Raw genomic sequence first — 21,530 nt, forward strand, 5'->3', positions numbered from 1 at the left:
GGTTTTGAACTGAATCCTCAGCTTAATGCAGATAGAATTATCTGTATTTCCAATATGTAAAGTGTATCACTTTTACTCCTAATTTCTCTGATCAACTTTCCTTAACAAGTATATGCCACTATGCCTGTTTCCAGTGCAGAAATTAGAAAATATTTCAGCTTTCTTACTCATTAAACATGCCAAGAACTTGTGGAATTCAGAATGTAGTAGTTAAACATTAAGTGATCTGGACTTGGAGGTAATTTTACAGTAGTTCTCTTTTGGAGATGTTCATTTTAGTCACTGAAATGACAGTCTTTTGCTTTAGGGAGCCCCTTCCTCATTTGATGTGTTTCAATTTTTTGAGGCTTGATATATGCATTAGATCTATATTGAAGCATATCCCATGTTTCCCCTGGCCCTTTCTTTCTTTCTTTCTTTCTTTCTTTCTTTCTTTCTTTCTTTCTTTCTTTCTTTCTTTCTTTCTTTCTTCCTTTCTTTTTCTCTCTTTCTCCTAGTGCCCAGCTTAGTGTCTAACACGTAGTAAATGCTTAAATTAATGCTTTTGGTTGAAGTCAGTTCAATTAAATAATCATCTGTTTCCCTTTTTATAGAACAGTCCTGTAAGAGAGTTTGCCATTATCCTTTTCATAATTAACCAAACTATTCAGTTTAGAATGCAAGGGAAGATATGGGAAGGTATTGTGAAAAGCATCATAGAAAATGATTCTGGGTGATAAGAGCAAAGAGAGATATATTGCTTTGTATGCAGAAGATATATTCGCACAGTCCAGGTAACCAGGATACAAGAGTCCTTGAAGGGCAAATTTCAATTGGGGTCATTTTGAGTGAGTGTCTGCACCAGGTTCATATGTACATGTGAAAGCAAACAGCAGGTAGATTACTTTGTTATCTGAATGATAAATGGAGATGAAAGTAAAGGTCCCTTATGTGACCTATTGCATCTCACAAGGACCACCATTGCCCTGATGCATTCTTTTTTAACTTAGTTCAAATAATTTTTTTTAACATCTCAGTAAAAGCCACAGTTGTTTCCCCCTGGCAAACTGCAGCACTTTCTGTTGAGAAGATTCTTTGTGGGACATTTTCCCTTTTTTGATTCTGTACTTTCTACCCCTGAGATATATCCCTTGTAAGAGTCCCTCCTTTTTGTGTCTCTTATCCTTCCCAAAGCTGACTGTTATTTGTGTAACTGTCTGTTAACTTAGATCATTGGTATTTCTGAGAGTTCACCACCCACAGAGAAGTAGACAGGTATCTCCTGAAAGCCTTTTCTCTCCAAAGACTCTAATTATTTCTTTCATGATTCTTTTTCGTTTTATCTGTAATTTTTCTCTTTATAATGTGTTAATGATTAAGACCTGCAGCAAGTTTTTTGTAAATACCTAGATTGTACCTACATAATCTTAGGAGTGTTTAAAAATCTGTTCTTTCTTTGTCAAATAGTGGAAAATTATTTGAGTGTAGTTTGTAGGAATTTGAAAGCTTGAGTAAGGAATACTTTTGGAATGTCCTGTAGGCACTGCTTGAGCTGGAGAACAAGAGTTGTTTCATAATCTTTGGCTCTATGGTGAAGAAAGTGAAGTCAACAAGTATCTGTTAAGCAATGGAGTTACAAATTAAAAAAAAAAAAGTCCCTGCCCTTGAGGAGCTTACTTTCTGATGGGAGAAGACTGCACTTAATAGGAAACTGAAAAGCAGGAATTATATGAGAGGTAAGGTACCAACATGTAGGAAAAGTAAGACTCAAAAAAGAGGGAGAAAAGAAGGATGGTTGTCCTGGGCCCCTCCTTGAAATGGAAGTTCCAGGAGGAACTCACCAGTTGCAGAAAGAAACTGCAGGAGTATAGAGATGAGAGTTAGAAGGCCTCAGGGGATAAGTGAACTTTCAAAGTGAGAGGGCAGCTGACACATGGTGGCAAAAACTGGATAGTTTTGAGCAGAGCCAGGAAAAAGATGTTCAGTTTTCATCTAATGCTAGTATAATCCCAGTGTCATCTCACAGACTTGCTATAATGAGAACAAAAGGGAAGGAAAGAACTGCCAACGAATCATGTCCCATCTATTTTAAGGCCTTTTTAAAGGGGCCCACTCTATTTACTTCTTCATTGGCAATGGTTAAAGTTGAAGAGAAAAGGCAATTGTTATTTTTCCCTGAAAATTTTATTCTAGGCAACCTGGTAAGTATATGCTAGAAAATTCAAATCACTTCAGATTAAGGATCCAGAGTGGTCTCTGGGGTCAGTTTCTGTTTCAGATTATATATTTTCTATATTTAGGATACCTTATGTCTTCTCTATGCCTAGTTTATTTGCGGAGAGAGCCGTTCAGCATTGTTTCAAGCAATTTAGAATACTTGTATAAGGAGATGTTTTCCTAGAATGTCTTCTGTTTTTACTGACATGCATCCTTCTTTAATAGTTGTAATTGACAGTGATTTTTTTTCCTTCAGAATTGTTTCTTCCTTTCTCATTTTTGACAGCAAGTAAATTTACTGACAGTTGGCAGCTTGAGCTGTAACTCTCTCATCATATTCTCTTGATAGGTGGTCTTCGTTGTGTCATTTAAAAAGAATTTGAAAGCTTGCTTTTACTTTATATGATGATTTCTGATTTTAATTATGCTTGGAGTAGCTTTGATTCAGGGAAATATTGGTTAGAACTGAAAGAGTAGAATCTGAAATCCAGTAATACTGAATCCTGGCTTACTGTGTACTAAATAACTGTATCATTAGTCATCTTTTTAGGTCTTGACAACCATGTCTCATGTATCTGGGGGGCAGAATTTGTTGCAGGTTTAAGATGGGCTGAGGTTTGTGTTGACAGAGTTGGTCTGTTTGCTACCAGTTGTGGCCAGAACACATTAATAACCCTTTGGGTAACCTCTATTAAAATCATTGTTAGTTGTGGCTTTAGTCCAAAGAGAACATTCACACTCTTGGTTAATGGATATTTCAGTAAAGGCACAATTGATTATTAGAAAGAAGAGTAAATGATGATAGACTAGGTGTAGTAGCTGTCCTGCCCCACCCTCAACTGAACATTCATAATCTAGGTAGTGGGTACATTGGGTAATGAAGGCTCACAAAAGTGATTGCTCTCTTGCCACATTCTAATAAGGCTAGCAAAATGGTAAAAACTATTAGCTTTGGTTATGACCAGGAAGTTTAGGGATTTGTATCACTCAGGTTAATACGCTCAAAGTAATTGTTTGCTTTGTAATTTTAATACCATCTCCTCAATATCTCTTAACAACTATATTTCTTTTGGAAAAACTTTACTTCTTGAAGCAAGTTTGTGTTCAAGGTTGAAAAAGGACAGGGAAGGGTGGTATCTTCAGTAGGGACTTTTGTATACTTATACCATATATTAGAAATCATTTCTTTTTAAATGATGTTGATAGACTTGAAAAAAGTATAGGTTGAAAGGTACACCACTTTATGTTGAGTCTTTTGAGAAAGAGAATTATGGAGCTTTCTACAGCTTTTGGGTGGGCAGGGGAAGAGAAACAACCTCCAACCTGATAATGTCACTTCTCTTCTTGAATAAGTTTAGGTATTCAAAATATTGAACATATCACCAAAATTATTCTGTATGTGGCTCATCTTTCTGTTTTACAATCAGATTACATTAAAGGAGCTAAATTTATTTCCTTGTGGTACACAAACTCCCATTTTGATATTTAGTATATAGAGCTTGAAGACTGGCTTCATTGGTCCTTCATTTTCAGTACATGAAAACAGTTAAAACAGAAAAGTTTGATGGTGGCCACAGTTATGCCAGATGTCATCTTCAAAATGCTTATACTTTGTCTTTCACTAGCTTCTGACTTGTTGATTATAGGAAAAAGAAGGATTCCTGGGTTTAAATTGGAATAGGTGAGCATAACAAAACAGTATTTACCTTCATGTTCTTAGGATGGAAGAGTGAGACTGGTGAAATATAGCTAGATTGTTTTAGTGGATTGTTAAGGTACCTTTCCTAGTAATTCCTTGATGGGAAGCAGGATTGGGAAAGAGCAAGGGAAAATAGGGCTTACCCCTCTTGAGATAATAAAGTCATGAATATAGAGAAAGTCATAATGACCAGATTGCATGGTGAATTTACTGTAGAATATGTCTCAGTGACAGCACAATTGAGAGCAAAACATTTTTGGTGTCCCCTTCCTGGAGATGATGTTGGCGGACAGGTACAGCAACCAGACCAACCACAAATGTCAGGCTGTCACTGACAAGCCTGCCAAACTGCATTTTCTTGATGTTTATGTGACAAGTAGAGAAAACAGATCCTAACATATGGCAGGCAGGTGGTAGTGGCAGCATCATTATCTACGCAGAGTGATATTGGCAGTACAGTTGCAGATAGTGGTGTATACATGCAATGGCATCAGTGTAGCACTGTGCACTGGGATCAAATGCACCCAACTTTTTACTCAACCCAATATAATTCCCATCAAGGTAAAGGGTACCACTGATTGGTGGCCCTGATCTTTTAGCTTGGAAATTGGGATGAGAAAATGAACTTTGCAGATTCAATCTAGCAATGAAAGAATCATGTGAGATTTTATATGCATTTATCTTCAATCCTAATTGCAAAATCTTAGAAATTTAGATTTTCAAGGGACCTGTAAGGGATGCTTGAGATAAAGAAAAGATTAGACAAGTGTGAATAACTATGATAAATTTCAGGATATGAATAATTGGATTAAAGTAGAACTGAGATGGCTCCACCCAAAAAATATATAAAATTTTCTCTAGGGAAGTTGTAGAGGTGGAATGAGCAAGTGGATTGAGTTTAGAACTATTAACAAGAACTCACAGCTTTGCATGGTGAAGTGAAAGAAAATATAGCAAAAGTTTGAAGAAGTGCAAGAAAATATAGACCATCATGTCCTTCAGTCTATTAGGAGGTGTTGACTATAAGCAACTCTGTTGTCATGGAGTATTCTTCCTTGTGCACAGTATAGAAGGAAGGTTGAGGCAAAGATTTGGGTCTTCTGTGTACTTCATAGTCACCCCTTTTCTTTAGGGGGCAGACATGCATTAGCTAAACAAGGGAACTATAATTATGAGATAAAGTAGCATAACTTTTCTGCCTTTGTTCCAGAGATTCCAAATCCCTTTCCTTTAACAATTAGGTAGAAAATACAATAGCTAATTATTATTGCCTTTGAGAAATCGTGTACATTTCCTTAAGAGTGTGATGATAATGCCCTCTACTGTGCCCAAGATACAGCAGAGTCCTCTTAGCCAGCCAAGTATTGACATTTTGTGCAAGAATAGCATCAGCCTGTCTCCTGTTGCTAAGATGTCTGGTGGTTCATAATGTGTAGGTGGAATTGTCTGAATTGATATTTTTCTTTAATTCCAATGACAACATGGGCATAGATGTTTGAGAACTGTGAACAAGTGGAATCCATTCTTCCTGGCCATTGCAGCTGGAGACATATTGAGCAAGTGTAACATTTGATTTTAAGCTAATTTTTGCTTTGGGTGCTGATGCTGAGGTTTCGGTTTTTGGTGTTTTTTCCTTTTCTTTTTTTTTTTTTTGACATTTTGCTTTCCCTGTTGCTCATCTTAATTTTCAGCTTGTTTTTGATGTTTATGTTTCTGTCTCTCTCTCCTCCCTCTTTCTTTCCTTTTCTCTCTCCTCCTTTTCCTCTCCCTTTCCTATTCCATCTCCTCCAGGAAAAAATTAGTACAGGATGAGGATTATATATTTCAGCATCTGTTATATAAGACATTTTTCTTGGCAGTGCAAAGAAAAAAGTTACATAGTCCTTGCCCTAGAGGACCCTACAGTCTAATGGCGTTAACATAACATGTACAAATAAGTATGATACAAGGTGGAAGGAGGGCAAAATGATAAAAGACTTTTAGCTAAAGAATCAAGGAAGGATTCATGGATAAAGTGGCATCTGAGTTGAGTGTTGTAGGAACAGAAGAATTCCAGAAGGCTGAAATGTGAAGGAAGTATGTTCAAGGAATGAGGGAGTACACATTGACAGGAGAGGACAGAGCAATATTAGGAAATACTAATATAGGTTGGCTGGAATGCTGTTTGTTGTCTAAAGGGAAGCAGAATGAAATAGTGCAAGATAGGTAGGCTAGGGTTACATTGTAAATAGCCTTAATGTCAAGCTAAGGAGTTGTAATTTTTTTAATAGGAAGTGGGAAGCTGCTGAAGGGTTTTTTTGGGGGGGGGAGGGGTGTATGCATGAGAGTTATAACATTTTAGCCCTTTCACTTTCAAGTCTTTAGCAGTTTTCCATAACTTTTCTTAGAGACATTGAAAAAATTGACTCATGTATGAAACTAATTTTTTGTTTCCATTTTTTTATGGCTTTGTATTTTCTTTGTCTTCATATGTAAATTATGTAAAATTTTGTTAGAAAAATGTTTTCAGTGTACTCAGTACCATTGTATATTCACCATATAAAGACATCAGTATCTGTATGTTTAGTTTTATGCTTGTAACTCCTTCATGGATTGTTCTTCCTGGAGTGATTTTATTCCCCCTGACTGTAGCTGACCTTGGCAGCTCATAGACAGATATGACTAGGATGGACAGTTGGCTTTGAATTGAAAAACGACTCAAACTAGACATTCATACTCTGGGGAATGTCTGGGGAAATGAGACTAGAAGATGGTGCTACTATGAAGTGTGACATTCCTCCTCAAAAGGTAGCTATTTGAAATAATGTTATTTGTATTTATAGAAGTAATAATAATTTAGAGACTGGTCCTGTGATTTCATTGATATAGGCGACTCTCAAGTAAGTTAACACCATCTGTCCATGGAGGCTATTCCCTTCTCAGCAGTTATGGTCTTTGAGAGGTACCCAGAGCCCTGCAAAGTTAGGCAACTTGCCCAGGGTCATAGATACAGCCAGTATATATTATTAGAGCAGGACTCAAGCATAGGTCTTCCTGACTTTGAGGATTACTTTTTATCTGCTACACCATGATACACATCAATAATTTAATAAATATTTTAATAAGTATGAATAGGGCCAATTAGGTCAATTACTACCGATTTGGTAAATCAATTCAAAGGACATACGAGGGTCCTAATCTATAGTTGTTAGATTGTCTTAGGAATGTTTCTAAGTTTCCTAGTGCTTGTAATTACTCTTGGAATTCTTCAGCTATTAGAATGGTTTTCTTAGGTTGTGGAGATCAAAATCATCCACTTGTCTTCTTACCATACTAAACCAGTTTTCACCAAAGTGCTGTGCTACCTTAGGTACATTTAAGATCCTATAGCTGGCTAGAAAAGTGAGGGCTTCCATTGTTCTGTGCTGTATAGATACCAATTGTTTTTCCTTCTGTTGGATAATTAGAAATTAGAATCACTCATTCTGTTGTGGGTCCACAAAATGTTTTTCCATGAAATATTAGAATATTTCCTCTGTTATATAGGTAGCTCTTTTTTTGAGGGGGTTTTGTGGTGGGGATGAGGCAGTGGAGTAACAAGTATTTGTTCAGCTGGTCTTTTCTTTTGGTTCTGAGAAGAGGCTCTTTTCTGGTGCCAGGTACCTGTCTTTGTCTTTCTTGTTAACTTTACAATTGAAATGCATGTTTCTATACTGGCCTGCTTCACAATGTCATTTAACCCCTATAACTGTGTTTAGTTCCTGCCTTTGATCCTTCTATTCAGCTTCCTGATCTACAGTTGTTTTCATAGCTCTTCCAAGTCCCAGGCAATCTTCTGCAAGTTAGTACTTTCTTGCTAGTAATTTAACAGTGGCTGGTCCATTAAGTTATGGTAGTAGAAGTTGCTTCTTCTCTCTGGAGTTTGGTTTCCTTTTGTATAAAGTGGGTTTGATGATTTCAAAGGTCTCCACTAGCTCTAAATCTTTGATCTTATGAAAACAATCACCTCTATTGTTCTTTCTTCGAAGAACCATGTTAAAGATGTAATAAACAGGTTGGAAGCCAAAATGAATTTGCTTAACAGTTTTCATAAAGGCATGTAATTAGAATACATGTATGGATTATATAGTATATATTCAAGTAATATTAGTTTTTAAAAGTTTCTTCTCACTATTCTTCTGCCATAATGAATCCAGAAGCTCCTTACATGGGAAATGTATTACAGAAAAAGAACTTTTGACTATCAGAGGTATTTACCAAATTACTGAAGGTCCCTTATTCATTCATTCATTCATTCATTTTTAAAAATTAATTTATTTTGAATTATCAGCAATCACTTTTATAAGCTTCTGAGCTTCAAATTTTTCTCCCCATAACTCCCCAAGATGGCGCCCAATCTGATATAGGCTATACATATACATTCCTATTAAACATATTTTCACATTAGTAATGTAAGTAAGAATTAGCCAATAGGAGGAACCGCCAGAAAGAGGAAACAAAACACAACAGAAGAAAAAAAATAGCAAATAGTATGCTTCAATCTACATTCAAACTCCATAGTTCTTCTTTCTGGATAGCATTTTCCATCATGAGACCTTTGGTGATGTCTTAGATCCTTGTATTGCTGAGAAGGGTTAAGTCTATCAATATTAGTCATCACACAACATGGCTGATACTGTGTACAACGTTCTCCTGGTTCTGCTCACTTCACTTAGCATCAGACCATACAAGTCTTTCCAGGTTTGTCTGAAGTCCGCCTGTTCATCATTTCTTTTAGCACAATAGTATTCCATTACATTCATGTACCACAACTTGTTTAGCCATTCCCTGATTGATGAGCAACTCCTCAATTTCCAGTTCTTTGCCATCACAAAATGAAGGTCCCTTATTTAAAGTGTTTCCTCTTGCCTGTTTTCAAACCTCATGTTTAGTATGATACCAGTTACATACTTACCAGGTTGGGTTTATCGGGTTTTCAGGGATGTCCCCTTACATAAATTCTTGCTGTCAGATGGAGCCTGTTAGCATCTCCATGGGTTCCATGATAAGCAGAGTTTTAAGAAAAATTCCTGTTCCCTCAAGACAGATAAAAGCCTGTACCTCTACATTAGGTAGTATGTGTAGGGAGGATCCATTGTCAGAAATGCATGAAATATTGCAGACAACCTCCTTGACTGTTTATACAGATTTTGTAAACATAAGATTTATATACCATTGATGAAATGTGCTTGGAATAGTACTGGCCATATGGGGCATGTAGGAAGGATAATTAAAGAAACAGAATAAACAAGTGTGAATAAACTGTCAACTCTAGTACCTAATTACAATCGTTTGGAAATGGAATATTTTTCTGGAAACCATATCTGACTACTTTAGATTCAGGACACAGGAAGGAAATTATTGGCTTAGGTTTTTTATATCATTTAAGATTAGATAAGTTTACAGTATAACATTTTGTATTCAAATATCTGCATAAGACTGTCAGAAATCTCAAGGAGTTTAGGATACAATCTTAATTTGCCCTAATCCCTTTTTTATGATTTTTCACTGCCTTTCCTAGATTTTCTTATTGTTTAGACTCAGGGATGACTGACTGTGTTTTAGGATCATTTCAGTTTCTAAAGGATACAATGAATCTGGTCAGAGATTCTTCAGAACTAGATTTCTTAAGTAGGATAGTGAAGGCTAAATAAGGTGGAGTCAAGGGACTTTGGGACAAGAGAAAGCCCATGAGGGCAAATTTTGTTATATTGAGAGTGAGAGAAGTAGATTAAAAAATTGTATAAAGTCATTTCCATAGTTGTTATTTGTAAAATGATGACACTATCTATGAGTTCTTTTGGTAAATGTGTGCATTCCTCTCCTTTCCTCTCCTTTCCTCTCCTTTCCTGTCCTGTCCTGTCCTGTCCTGTCCTGTCCTGTCCTGTCCTGACTTTTCTGGCAGTCAGGGTTCAGTGACTTGCCCACTATGCTATTCCTCTATTACATGATTGTATCTGATGGAATATAGGCCTTTTGAGGTCAGGACTTTTTTTTTGTCTTGCTATTGATCATTCAATCTGTACTTGATAAAAAAATATAGTGTTTATGGTAATTTCTATTTTTAAAAATTGGATACCATTCCCTTTGAAAAATAAAATTTAAGTTCCAGAACTTTTTCTCAGAATTCAGTCTGTCTTAGTTATAAGACTTGCCTATACCTGAAAGCCCAGAATTAAAGAGCATTGGGGTTAAGGGTTTTTTTTAACCTTTAGGATGTAAATAATGATAATAATAATGATGATAGCATACATATTAGCACTTTAAGGTTTACAAATGTGCTTTTTATATATGTTACATCATTTAATCCAAGATCGTTGAACATTTTCTCCTCACATTTTAAAAGTATCCCAAAAATGAAGGGCCACGTATTTATTGATCTCTCTTTCAGCTGTTATTTTGTTTTGTCCGTCTTGTGAACTCAGCCTTTAAGGAAGAAAAGGATTCTGAATGGAAACAATTAGCTCATTCTAGATAGAGGGAACATAGATGTGCATGGAGGTGAGGAAATGCAGTGTTGAGGCTGGATGATAGGGGTTAATCTAATTTTTTGTGTGCCCAAAGGGATTGAATGTGAACTAAGTCTGGAAAGATAGGCTGAAGTCAGATCCTTTAGGTCCTTAAATGCCAAGCTAAGGTATTTTTATTTTAGCCAAGAACCTATTCAGTAGCCACTGAGGTTTTATTGTTGTTATTGCTGTTGTTTTTAAAGGGAGTAATAGGCAGGTTTTTTTGTTTTGTTTTGTTTTTTCAGAAATGAAGTGCTATAATGAGGCAATGTAGTGTAGTAGAAAAGGAGCAGCTAATTCAAATCTTATTTCATGCCTGACTAGATGTGTGACCTTGGGCAAATCATTTAACATCTCAGCCTCAATTTCCTTGCTTGTAAAAAATATGGTATGGAAGTAGGACTAAATGACTTCAGAGGCTCCTTCCAATTCTAAATCTGGGATCCTAGTGCCAAACCAGTATGTCAGGGAGATTATTTTAGTAATTGCTTCTACAGTGATTAGAGTAGTGAGAGACTGGAGCTAGGGAGACAAATCCAGTTAGGAAATTATCGTAACAGTTCAGGCAAGAGGTAAATAAGGGCCTAAACTATGTTGGTGTCCATGTGAGCAAATAGTAAGGAGCAAGTGGGCAGACATATTTGATATTATTGGAGGGAATGGGAAGAGGGGAGAAAAAAAGAAGGAGGGAGGGAGTAAAGAGTCTTTACTAAGCACTTAACTATGTGCCAAGTTCTGGGGTTAGAAAGAGAAAAATTGAGTGTTCTCAAGGAGCTCATACTCCATTTAGTGGAAACAGCACATAAAATTAAGCTGCAGGTTAGATGCAGAGTCCCTGGAGTTTTGAGGTTCTGATGGTTGGTTTATGGGTGGGTTCTGGATTGGCCCTGGCTAGGGTGGGTGTGCTTATTCTTATGAAGGTAGAATATAGAAGACTTGACAACTGATTGGATATTGAGTGTTAGGAGAGGGAAGAATTAAAGTTGATCCCCAAGTTTTGAACCTGATTGATAAAGGATGGTGACGGCTTTTAGGTTGGAGGTGAGGGGTGTGGAAATAGAGACGATGAATGAGTTGTATTTTGGACATGTTGAATTTGAGGTGCTATATAGGGACATCTAGGTAGAGCAGCAAGCAGCTTGAAATTTGAGATGTGAGTTCTAGTGAGAATATGGCTTACTACAGATCTGGGAATCATCTACACAATACTATTAATTGACCTCATAGAGGCAAATTTCATCATCAAGGGACAAATGGATAATGCTCCAGGGAAAGAGAGGTCAGCCATATAAGAGAATAATGGGAAGAAATGGAGAGAAATAAAAAGTTTTGACAAAAATTGTAGAAGGGCCAAAGAAAAAGGTCATTGAGACCGAACAACAGTATTTGGTTATTGTGGAATTATTTTACCCTGTGTGAGAGTAATTTCATGAAACTGGGTTGCATTTGAAGCTAGGGAAGGTTGATATTATGGGAAATAATGGGCAGTAGAAAGTTGAGGTGTAGTATATTTGTAGGCTGTGTTTTGGAGGTAGTAAATAGGGAGAGGTGGAGAGGAGAGAGAAAATATGAATGATTCTTGGGTCCATGCTACAGTAAGAATCCTGTCCTGCCCCTAATCATGGGTCCAGAAGAGAATTAATTAGTAGTCAAAATAAAAATTCACTCCTATAGTTACTGAAAATTTTGTAATTTGCTTCTTTCCTTTTGAGTTACTTGGAAGACCATCTTAAGGAAATAATGGCCCTTTACATCAGCCTTGTAGGCATGAAGATGTGGAAATGTATTTGTTTTTTCTCCCTCTAGACTCTTTGATAAATTATCACTGGTGAGAGATCTCCCCTGTGCTCCTTGCTTATGTTAGTCTGTGCTTTGTGTCAGCTGCTGAAGTGCTGGGGTCACTCCTTCTGCCCCATCTGTCCTTAGAAGAGGCGTTGGCATTGTCAAGTACAAGGTCACCTTGAGATTTGCTTAGCTCATTTTAAAGCAGGAAATTTTTTCCCCCTCCCTTTTCTGCTTATGGAAGTGAAATCATGAGCTTGTTAGAAGGATTCTGGGATGTTCCAAGGATATGTGGGCTTATTCCTGCCACTTCGTCACTCCCCAACATTAGTTGAATTTCCATTTCATTCTTCAATCATAGCACTTTCATGTACTCTCTGTTTTGGACTAGGTACATATTTAGCTCCATGGCATGGGATTTTTGTAGAAGAGAAAAAAATAAACTAGGAATAGACTTGGATCCCCTGAACTGACTTACTCTGAAGTTTCTTTTGGAATGCCCCTCCTTCCTTTTCCCTAGCCTCCTAAGCAGTTAATTTAATAACAGCACGTGGGGGAAACAGAAATACAAAGAGAACAATCAATTGACTTGCCGAATCAAAAACATAGCCCAGATACTATCAATCATTTTTTGTATGGCTTTCTAAAGATTTTTTTCATCTCTACCTCCTACCCAACTCTTTGGGAACCAATTTGAAGGGTAAATGTGGCCTACCATCCTCCTGTACTCCCCTTTCCTTGTAAACACTGTTTTGCTGAATATGACTGTAACCTACCAGTGGAGATGGTGTTTAGTTGTTACTTTGTCCTTTTGGGAAATAGCTTCTCATCCTACCTCCCTGTTCTACTCAGCCTTGTCTGGTCAGGGTTCTCAGTTTTTCCTTCATTCTGAGCCTCAATGGAGTTATTAGGTCTTGGTTGTCATTTCAGTCTCCCAATTTACCCTTTGGAGTCATCTTGATATGTTTTCCTTCTCTTTTGTCTTATGACAATATTATGAGCAGAAAAAAATTAACTTCTACCCTTTAGTGACTCCCTCTTTGACAATGCTCTCTTTTGTTGTTCCTAAAATATGATTTTTAGACCTGGTGTTTGAATGAGTGTTCCGACAGGAAGAATTCGGAGGCAGCCATCCCTTTTTGACTTGATTTAAGGAGCTTTTGAGGAGTCAACAGTTTGAAAGGATTGTGATGATGTTCACCTGCAGTGTGACTGATTTGACATCTGAGCATCTTGTCCCCTTTGACTTGATCAATTCACTGAGGCAGTGCATTGAAAAGTGGATGCTCTGTTCTTAAGTATTCAGGGATGTTTTCTAGTCACTTAGTAAAATATGTATCTTCTTGTCAGTGGTTTTTTTAGGCATGACAGTGACCAAGCAATAAAGAATTTGCAGCTCCATTCACTGTCTGGGTTTCTAGAGACATGTATGTACCTTGCTTAGATATTTTTTAATGTGAATCACAGTCTTATTTCCTTATAAATATGTTTTCATATTTATTTAGGATTTGTACCCTACTTACCTCTAAAAATATACATACTTATGAGATATTTAATATACATTATATTTTATAGTGACTGCCTTACCACCTGACTCTACACATAGCATCATTTAAGGCTTCACTGGGATGTCAAGAGGTTTTTTACACTTCACAGAAACACTCATACTTGGTATTTGCTAAGGTGAATGTGCGTGATCTGTCCTTTCACATATCTGAATTCTGGGCCTCAGTGAAAAAGTCCCTTTTAGCACAGAAATGAAACTGTATATAGGCATATGGGAGCTTTGGTGACCATTATTCAAATCAGGTCCAGAAATGAATAGAGAGCATATGAATGTGGCTACTTGGTGATCTCTGTCTTCTAAGAGACACATTCCATTTTTGCCTATGAGGTATGTCCAAGGTTGGCAGCCCATACCCATGTCAGGTATATCCATAGGGCAGTACGCAGCATGTCCAGAAACATTCCTTTTTGTCTGTGAAGTATGTCCAGTGCTGATAGCGTATACCCATATTAAGCATGATCTTTAGGGCAGTGAGCAGCATATCCAAAGACTCAGTTTTGTGCTTTGATACTGGTGGAGAGGGTTTCTGCTGCCTCAGGTATTATCTCTGCTGTGCAGACTCCATTTTGAACTTTTTAGTGTTTTCACATGTGGGAGACTATGTGCTGTCTTTCACCTTGGCTTAGGGTCTTTTGTCATTACAATTGTTTGAGTAGGCTGAGGAGGGCAGGATGGTTATGGAGTATCATACTGTATACATATAGGGCCCTCTTTGACCTACATAGCCTTATAGCTCTTGGTACACATGCATATTTGTAAGGTTTTTACAGTAAGGCCTATTCAGGAATTCAATAGGCAAGCAAAAATGCTATTCTTTATTCAAAAAGGGAAGAGAAAAAGTCTACAAATTAGAAGTAGGACCTTGAGTTAGATTTCTGTCAGAATTCTAGAATATATTTCTTAAAGAGACAGTGACACATAGAAAAGGAAGTGGTGATCATAGAGAACCCAAATAACTTCATCAAGAACAACTCGTGATAGACAAACCCGACCACCTCTTTCTGACAGTTACTAAATTGGTCGGTCATGAGAATGCAGTGCATCCAGTTTACTTGGATTTTAGGATTTTGAGGTAGGCTTTTCTTACTATTCTTGTATAAAAGACCAACAAAGCAGAATGGATGGTAGTACCATTAGATGGATTTGAAACTGGTTGATTGACCAAATCCAAGAAGTAGTAATTAATGGTTCATTGTCAGCATGGAAAGGGGTACACAGGCTCATGTACCTCCTTCCAAGTTGCAGTGGATTGTGCCTGGCCATTGCCATATTAGACTACTAGCAGCTATCCTAAGCTCCGATTTGAGAGTGTTGTAAATGACTGACCTGATGCACATATGCAAAAGGGTTAGAAAGTAGATATATTTGGCTTGCAATAATACAACTCTCAAACAGAGGGCAATGATATGCATTGACACAGTTGTGGTAGAGCATCTAGACTTTGCCATGGACCCCTTTTACCCCAATGCGAGCAAATGCCAGAGTGACAGCAGATGGAGTTCAGCCAATACCACCAGGTCATGGAGATCATAGGGCCTTCTTGGTGGGTCCTGGAAATTCCAAGGACTACCTCACCAGTGGTCCATATTCCATTAAGCATGAAACAAAGGAGTGTTCTAGATAAGCAGAATCTCCTAATTCTTACATGGCATAACAATACTGTATGTTCCATAGCCTAAGAACTTCTGTCTATTGTAAGATCTGCTCAAACCTGGATCATTGCACAAGTTTTGTGGTAGCCTACTATAGCCCTGTACCATATAACTTTTTTAAAAAATACCTCAGTGGGCACTAGGTGGCGCAGTATATAGAACAGCAACCCTGTAGTCAGGAGTTCCTGAGTTCAAATCTGGCCTCAGACACTTGACACTTACTAGCTGTGTGACCCTGGGCGAGTCACTTAACCCCATTGCCTAGCCAAAAAGAAGAAGAAGAAGAAGAAATAGTATTAGACTTGGACTGTTTTGCTTCAGAGGGTTGAATCAGGAGCAGTGGGTAGAAGGTGCAGAGATCAGGAAAACATTCCTTACAACTAGAGCTATCCCAAAGTGGAGTAGACCCTGAAGCCCGGAATTCCCCTCGTTGGAGGTCTTCAAGCAGAGAATACTGACTACTTGTCACATTGTTTTAGAGAAAATTCTTTTTATTAAGATATGAGTTGGAGTAGCTCTAACATTTTATGCTTCTGTAGTGGGTTGAACATTTGTCTTAACAAAAGAACCAAAATGGGATATGAGTTCTCTCCTCCCTCTATGCCGTTTCGGATTAGGTGAAGATATAACCTTTTTGGGTTGTGGAATGGAATGTGGGAGGGGTGTAAATGGTGCTTGCTAATCTTCTGGCAGCTAGGTGGCTCAGTGGATAGAATGGAGGGACCTGGGATCAGGAAGATTCCTCTCCTGGTGTTCAAAGCTGGTTTCTGACACTTACTAGGTGTGTGACCCTGAACAAGTCACTTAACTCTATTTGCCTCAGTTTCCTCATCTGTAAAGTGAGCTGGAGAAGGAAATGACAAACTATTGCAGTATCTTTGCCAAGAAAATCCCAAATGGAGTCATGCAGAGTCCAACACAACTGAAACGAGTGAACAACGGCAAATCTTCTGGAACAAATGCTCTCCTGCCTGAAAAGAAAGAGAGATGGATATGTATCTGCCTGTATTACAGTGTTCAGACAAGATATCCTAACAATTCCAATAAAATGAGAATTTGGAATTCAGTAGCCTACTGGATTGTACATACAGGGATAGGATGGGAACAAAATATTAAAGATAAGAGAGAAAATGTATTGGGAGAAGGGGTTTTATAGTTCACATGAATGACTTAAGTCATCTGTGAATTCTGATTGTATAAAAATTCCTTCCCTCCCCCCAACACAGACACACCACGCGGTAACTGCAAGAACATACCTCTGTATTGATATCAAATGAAGGTCTCTATTAAATAGGAAATACTCAAACATAAACACATTCATTCATATGAGATTTTTGCTTGTTTAGCACTTATCCATTTATATGCCTCCATAAAATCACATCTTTTTGTAGTCAGTACACATAATTAGGTATGTTTTCTTTAAATTATATGAGTTATTTAACAAGAAGTCAAAAGTATGTGTATGGAAATATCTCATGTATGTATATGTGTTAATAGAAATGTTTATATTTACTTGAAATCTCATATTTTCATGTACACATACATATGTGCGTGAATACATAAAAACACATTCCAGAGTTTCAGTTCTTAGTCACACCTACTGTTCTAACCCCTACATTTTATAGGTGTGACAGTGGACCACTTATGAACCTTAGGGATTGACTACCTGAGCTGAGAGGCTAAAAGTACTTTAGGTCTAGTCCTCATTGTTTCAGCAAAATGCCTTGCATTAATATCTTGGCTTTTTTCTGTAGGTCATTCCCAGCAACATTGAACTTAAAGACTTAAGCCACTTGTTGGTCAGAGCCCTATAACCTTTTTGGTTGGCCATTGGTCTTTAGGATTTATAACTTTGCATATGTAAAATTGTTATGTTTCAACGTTAAATGTTCTGTTTGCCTTTGTTTTCAAACTGATTACCACATAACTGTCAGACTAGGCCTCTGGTTATAGAGATTTTATATTTTTAAAGTCAGAGTAGCACGGTAGAAAGTATTCTGTTGTCCTCCTGGTTTTCCGCTTACCTGTTTGATTTAGGCAAGACAAGTCATTTCCCTTGGACTTTGGTTTCATTTATAAAATGAGAGTGTTGGACCATCTGAGATTTTTTGCTCAGATCTATGAGGTTATAATCAAATGGAATTATCATATTCCCCTTATTATTTGGGGGATAAATGGATATTCAAAAGTCATTTCATTAGGCTTATTTAGGCCTAACTCTTTTTTTCTTTCATTTCAGGTCAATGTGACTGTGGATTATATCAGACCAGCCAGTGCAGCCACTGAGACTGTGCCAGCCTTTTCAGAGCGTACCTGTGCTACTGTTACCATAGGAGGAATGTGAGTGACTTTGCTGACTATAAATCAGTCAGATGTCCCATGGGAATAGAGAGAAGGAAGTAGCTGAAAACTCTTTTTAAAAACAAAGCGGTGTATAATTTTTATATGCCTGTGAAGGACTATATATTTGCAAATCATTTTAAAGTTACTCACTAGATAAGCACACACTTTCGTTGTTATTATTTCAAACGTGGTGATCTATGTTCTTGCTACTGTGTGGAATATATTACTTCTATTAATAGTGCTATTTGTTGTGTGTACTCGATGTCCTAGGTACTATACAGAAAGTATTGGTTCTTTACTCTTTGGTTGCATATTTTAAATTGGAATTGAAAAACAGTGAAGTGTTTTGTTTTTTTTTCAATTTAGTAATGGATAATGATTATGTAAAGGTTTTTTTCTTATCTTCGGTGTTAGATCCATCAATGACTATTTTTAAGGTATCTTGGTTGGTTAGAGAATGTTTAATGAAAAAGGGACTTTTATGGGGTTGTGTAAAAGGGAAGGAGGTGTCTTGCTGAACTAGGCTTCCACAGTAAATATTGAGATAATTAGTCCTCAGCAGTCCTCACCCTATATGAAATATGCTAGAAGAAGATAATTGTTTCCTTTTTTATTTAAATGCTGTTTGTTACCAAAATGGTATTTTTCTTTTCTCCTAAGGTCCATTATGGAAGAGAGAGAAAGAGTAGGTTGCCTCATCAGATAGTGGAATTGTGTTATTAAAATTACAGTGAGGCATGTTCAGACAGACACTTGGTGTTCATGGTCCTACCACGAGGAATCAGCCTTCAAAGCTACTTTGTTTTTCTTAGCTCTAGACAGCAGACATCCAAAGTATCCCAGTATAGAATTGTTGCTCCTTACTGTCCCCTTACCAGGGATAGTTTTGCTTACTCTGTGACACATCTGGAAAGAAGTGTCTGCTGCTGTGTTTGCCATAGTGGATCTATTTGTGTTCCACATATTGAAAGAATTTTCATCTCTAAACAGAACATGCCATACTTACCTGAAAGAACTTTTTTTTTTTAAAACCTGTGCATCATGTAACTGTTGAAGGTCTGGCTTCTCTAGTGGTATCCTAGTGACTAATTGTGATTACAGAGGCCCTTGTGAATAGCTGTCTGTAGTCTAAACCTCTTATACTGCTCATTCACATTTTAGGGCTCACATGGATGATCCAGATTTAGTATTGTTTTTGTTTGTTTTTTTTCCCTTCTCCAGAAACAGATTGAATCTTGGGATCGATTATATGCTGCCCTATTTCAGAAGGGCCTTGAGGGTCAAATTCCGTGCTTCTCTTGGTTCTGTGATTCTCTGAAAGTGTCATTTGAGGATAAACCTATCTTCTTGATGACTGTGTTTAGATAAGCCTAATTTCGTTAGAGGAGGCAGCTAGGTAAACTCAAGGAATACAGCACTGGGACTCGAGTCAGGAAGCCCTGAGTTCAAATACAGCTTCAGACACTCACTAGCTGTGTGATCCTGGACAAGTCACTTAATTCTGTTTTCCTTAATCCACTGGAGAAGGAAATGGCAAACCACCCCAGTATCTTTGCCAAGAAAATTCCACATGAGGTCACAAAGAGTTGGACACAGCTTAAACTACTGAACTTGGTTTGGTCAGAACTATAGTAAAATAGTATCTAACTTAAATTCAGAATGAAGGGTTCTATGAAAACTGGGTAGTGGTAGGTTTTCACATTCATACATAGAAAATATCTGAAATCCTATTCACTTCTTGATTAATTTAAAAAATTTTAAAAGGCTAAGCATGCCCCAACATTGAAGGAGAATTCAAACCGCATATTTGAAAAGTTGATAGGATTTGCATATTTGTTCAGTCATTTTTTTAGTCTTGTCCTACTCTTCATGAACCCATTTGGAGTTTTCTTGGCAAAGATCCTGTAGTGGTTTGACATTTCCTTCTCTAGCTCATTTTACAGATGAGGAAATGTCTGAGGCCAGATTTGAACTCAGGCAGACGAATTTTACTGACTCCAGGCCTGGCCCTCTATCCACTGTGCCACCTAGGTGCGTGGATTTGCATATACCTTGAGGGATTGAAAAAAATAGATTATCATAGATTCTGTGTCATAGTGTTTGTACTTATTGATTCCTTTTTTGGTCAGTAGGCCAAATTGCTCTAGGATCACAAAGATCAGCACTGAAAGAAGTCAGTGAGATGGGTTTTTTAAAGAGAACCTGAGATCTAGTTAGGAATGTGAAGGAGTAATATTTTCATGTGTCACAGGTGCTCACAATCTGAATCAGTGTTTGTGTCTTAAGATTGAATGACTTCACAATTTCACTTCTCTTTTTTGTCTTCATTCTGGTATATAGGTTCTCTGAAATGATGCAGAGTTTATCATCCTTTTGGAAGGATCACTTTTTCATCCCTTGCCCTCTGTGAATCAGTGAAATGCTGTAATAAATTAAAACTTTTTTCTTGATTAACTTCACTGTGAAGTTAGCCAGAGTTGTTATTCTTTAATTAAATCAATCAAAAAAAAATGCAAAGACAAAAGCCTGAATCCTCCCTCATTCTCTTGTTCCTGGATAAGGAATTAACTTATCCTTTCAGTCCTGTTTTTATAACATCAGGCTGTCAAGATGTTGTTTCTTATTATTTGCTTTTTATTGTATTTAAGACACTTAAATAACTCTTCTTCTGATTTAGTTGTCTTTGTAATTAGATTTAGTCATTAAAAACGCATCCTTTGGTTACTCCCAGAAATCTTCAGTGAAGACTAAGGGGTTTTCTTGGGTTATCTTTGCCTGCCTATAGCTGTCTGGGGTTCTTTTAGTTCTAATTTCACAAAACCCATTTAATTTCATTTAAATGTCCATATTTTACTTCATTTTATTTTATTCTGAACTTAACAAATCCTAAATAATACAAAGTATCCTATACAAAATAGAACAGGAGAAAGATTGTACATGAAACTAAGGATCTCATTTATATGTAGCTTTTCAAGCTGCCTTGCTTTGTATTTCTTTTTGGGCTTCTGTTTTGTACATTCAGTGATCCATGTTTTTTTTCTTTTTTCCTTTTTTTTTTTTTTTTTTTGGAAAGATTTGCTTTTAGTTATTGGAACAAGAAAAATTGAAATAAAACCCTTACAACAAATATGCATTTTCAAACAAAACAGAATCTTAAATTGACCATGCCTTCAAATGTGTTTCTCATGGCAAACTTATGTAGTATTTTAACAATGTTCTTTCTACCTCTTTATATATCTTATTTATCTTGAGGTTTTGTAGGGTCAGGAAAGGTTTTCCTTTAGGAAAGGTACTTTAAAAGAAACTAGTGGTTGTCTTTCTCTTTCCAGTTGGTATTTGGTCTTTTTCATGTGCACTTATCATGCAACCAGAGTGGCTTTGGGGCATCCCTTCATTATTCTGGAGCCTGGCTAGTTGTACATAGTAGAAGATACAAGCAGTACAAGCAGTGCACAAAGGATAAGAGTAGGTTCAAGTTAGATTTGACTGTTTGTAGCCCAGGAAGTTCCCTTGATCTTATGAATTGCCTAAATTTTAGTAATTGCATTTATTGTTATTGTCAGTTCCACCTCCCCAATTTCTCTTGAGTACCTATGACCATTGTTTCTTTAGCCTGTTATACTCTAGTCACAACTTTCTTTTCTATCCGAATATATGACTGTTTGCTTAATGGCCATTATGAAATGTTACCAGAAGCCACTAATCTAGGCAGATGAGGTGTGTGTGTGTGTGTGTGTGTGTGTGTGTGTGTGTGTGTGTGTGTG

The 21,530-nt window shown here is 37.1% G+C and overlaps 1 protein-coding gene across 1 annotated transcript in view; it reads left to right on the plus strand.

The window, feature by feature from the left end:
• Positions 1-21,530, plus strand: part of SND1 (staphylococcal nuclease and tudor domain containing 1) — a 439,872-nt gene that overhangs the window by 143,297 nt on the left and 275,045 nt on the right. The window contains exon 11 of the mRNA XM_027840174.1: positions 17,663-17,763. Coding sequence (XP_027695975.1) covers positions 17,663-17,763 — 101 coding nt within the window. The remainder of the gene's footprint in view (positions 1-17,662; positions 17,764-21,530) is intronic.

Source organism: Vombatus ursinus, unplaced genomic scaffold (assembly GCF_900497805.2).
Source record: "Vombatus ursinus unplaced genomic scaffold, bare-nosed wombat genome assembly UNPS02014839.1, whole genome shotgun sequence".
Classification (NCBI taxonomy): domain Eukaryota; kingdom Metazoa; phylum Chordata; class Mammalia; order Diprotodontia; family Vombatidae; genus Vombatus; species Vombatus ursinus.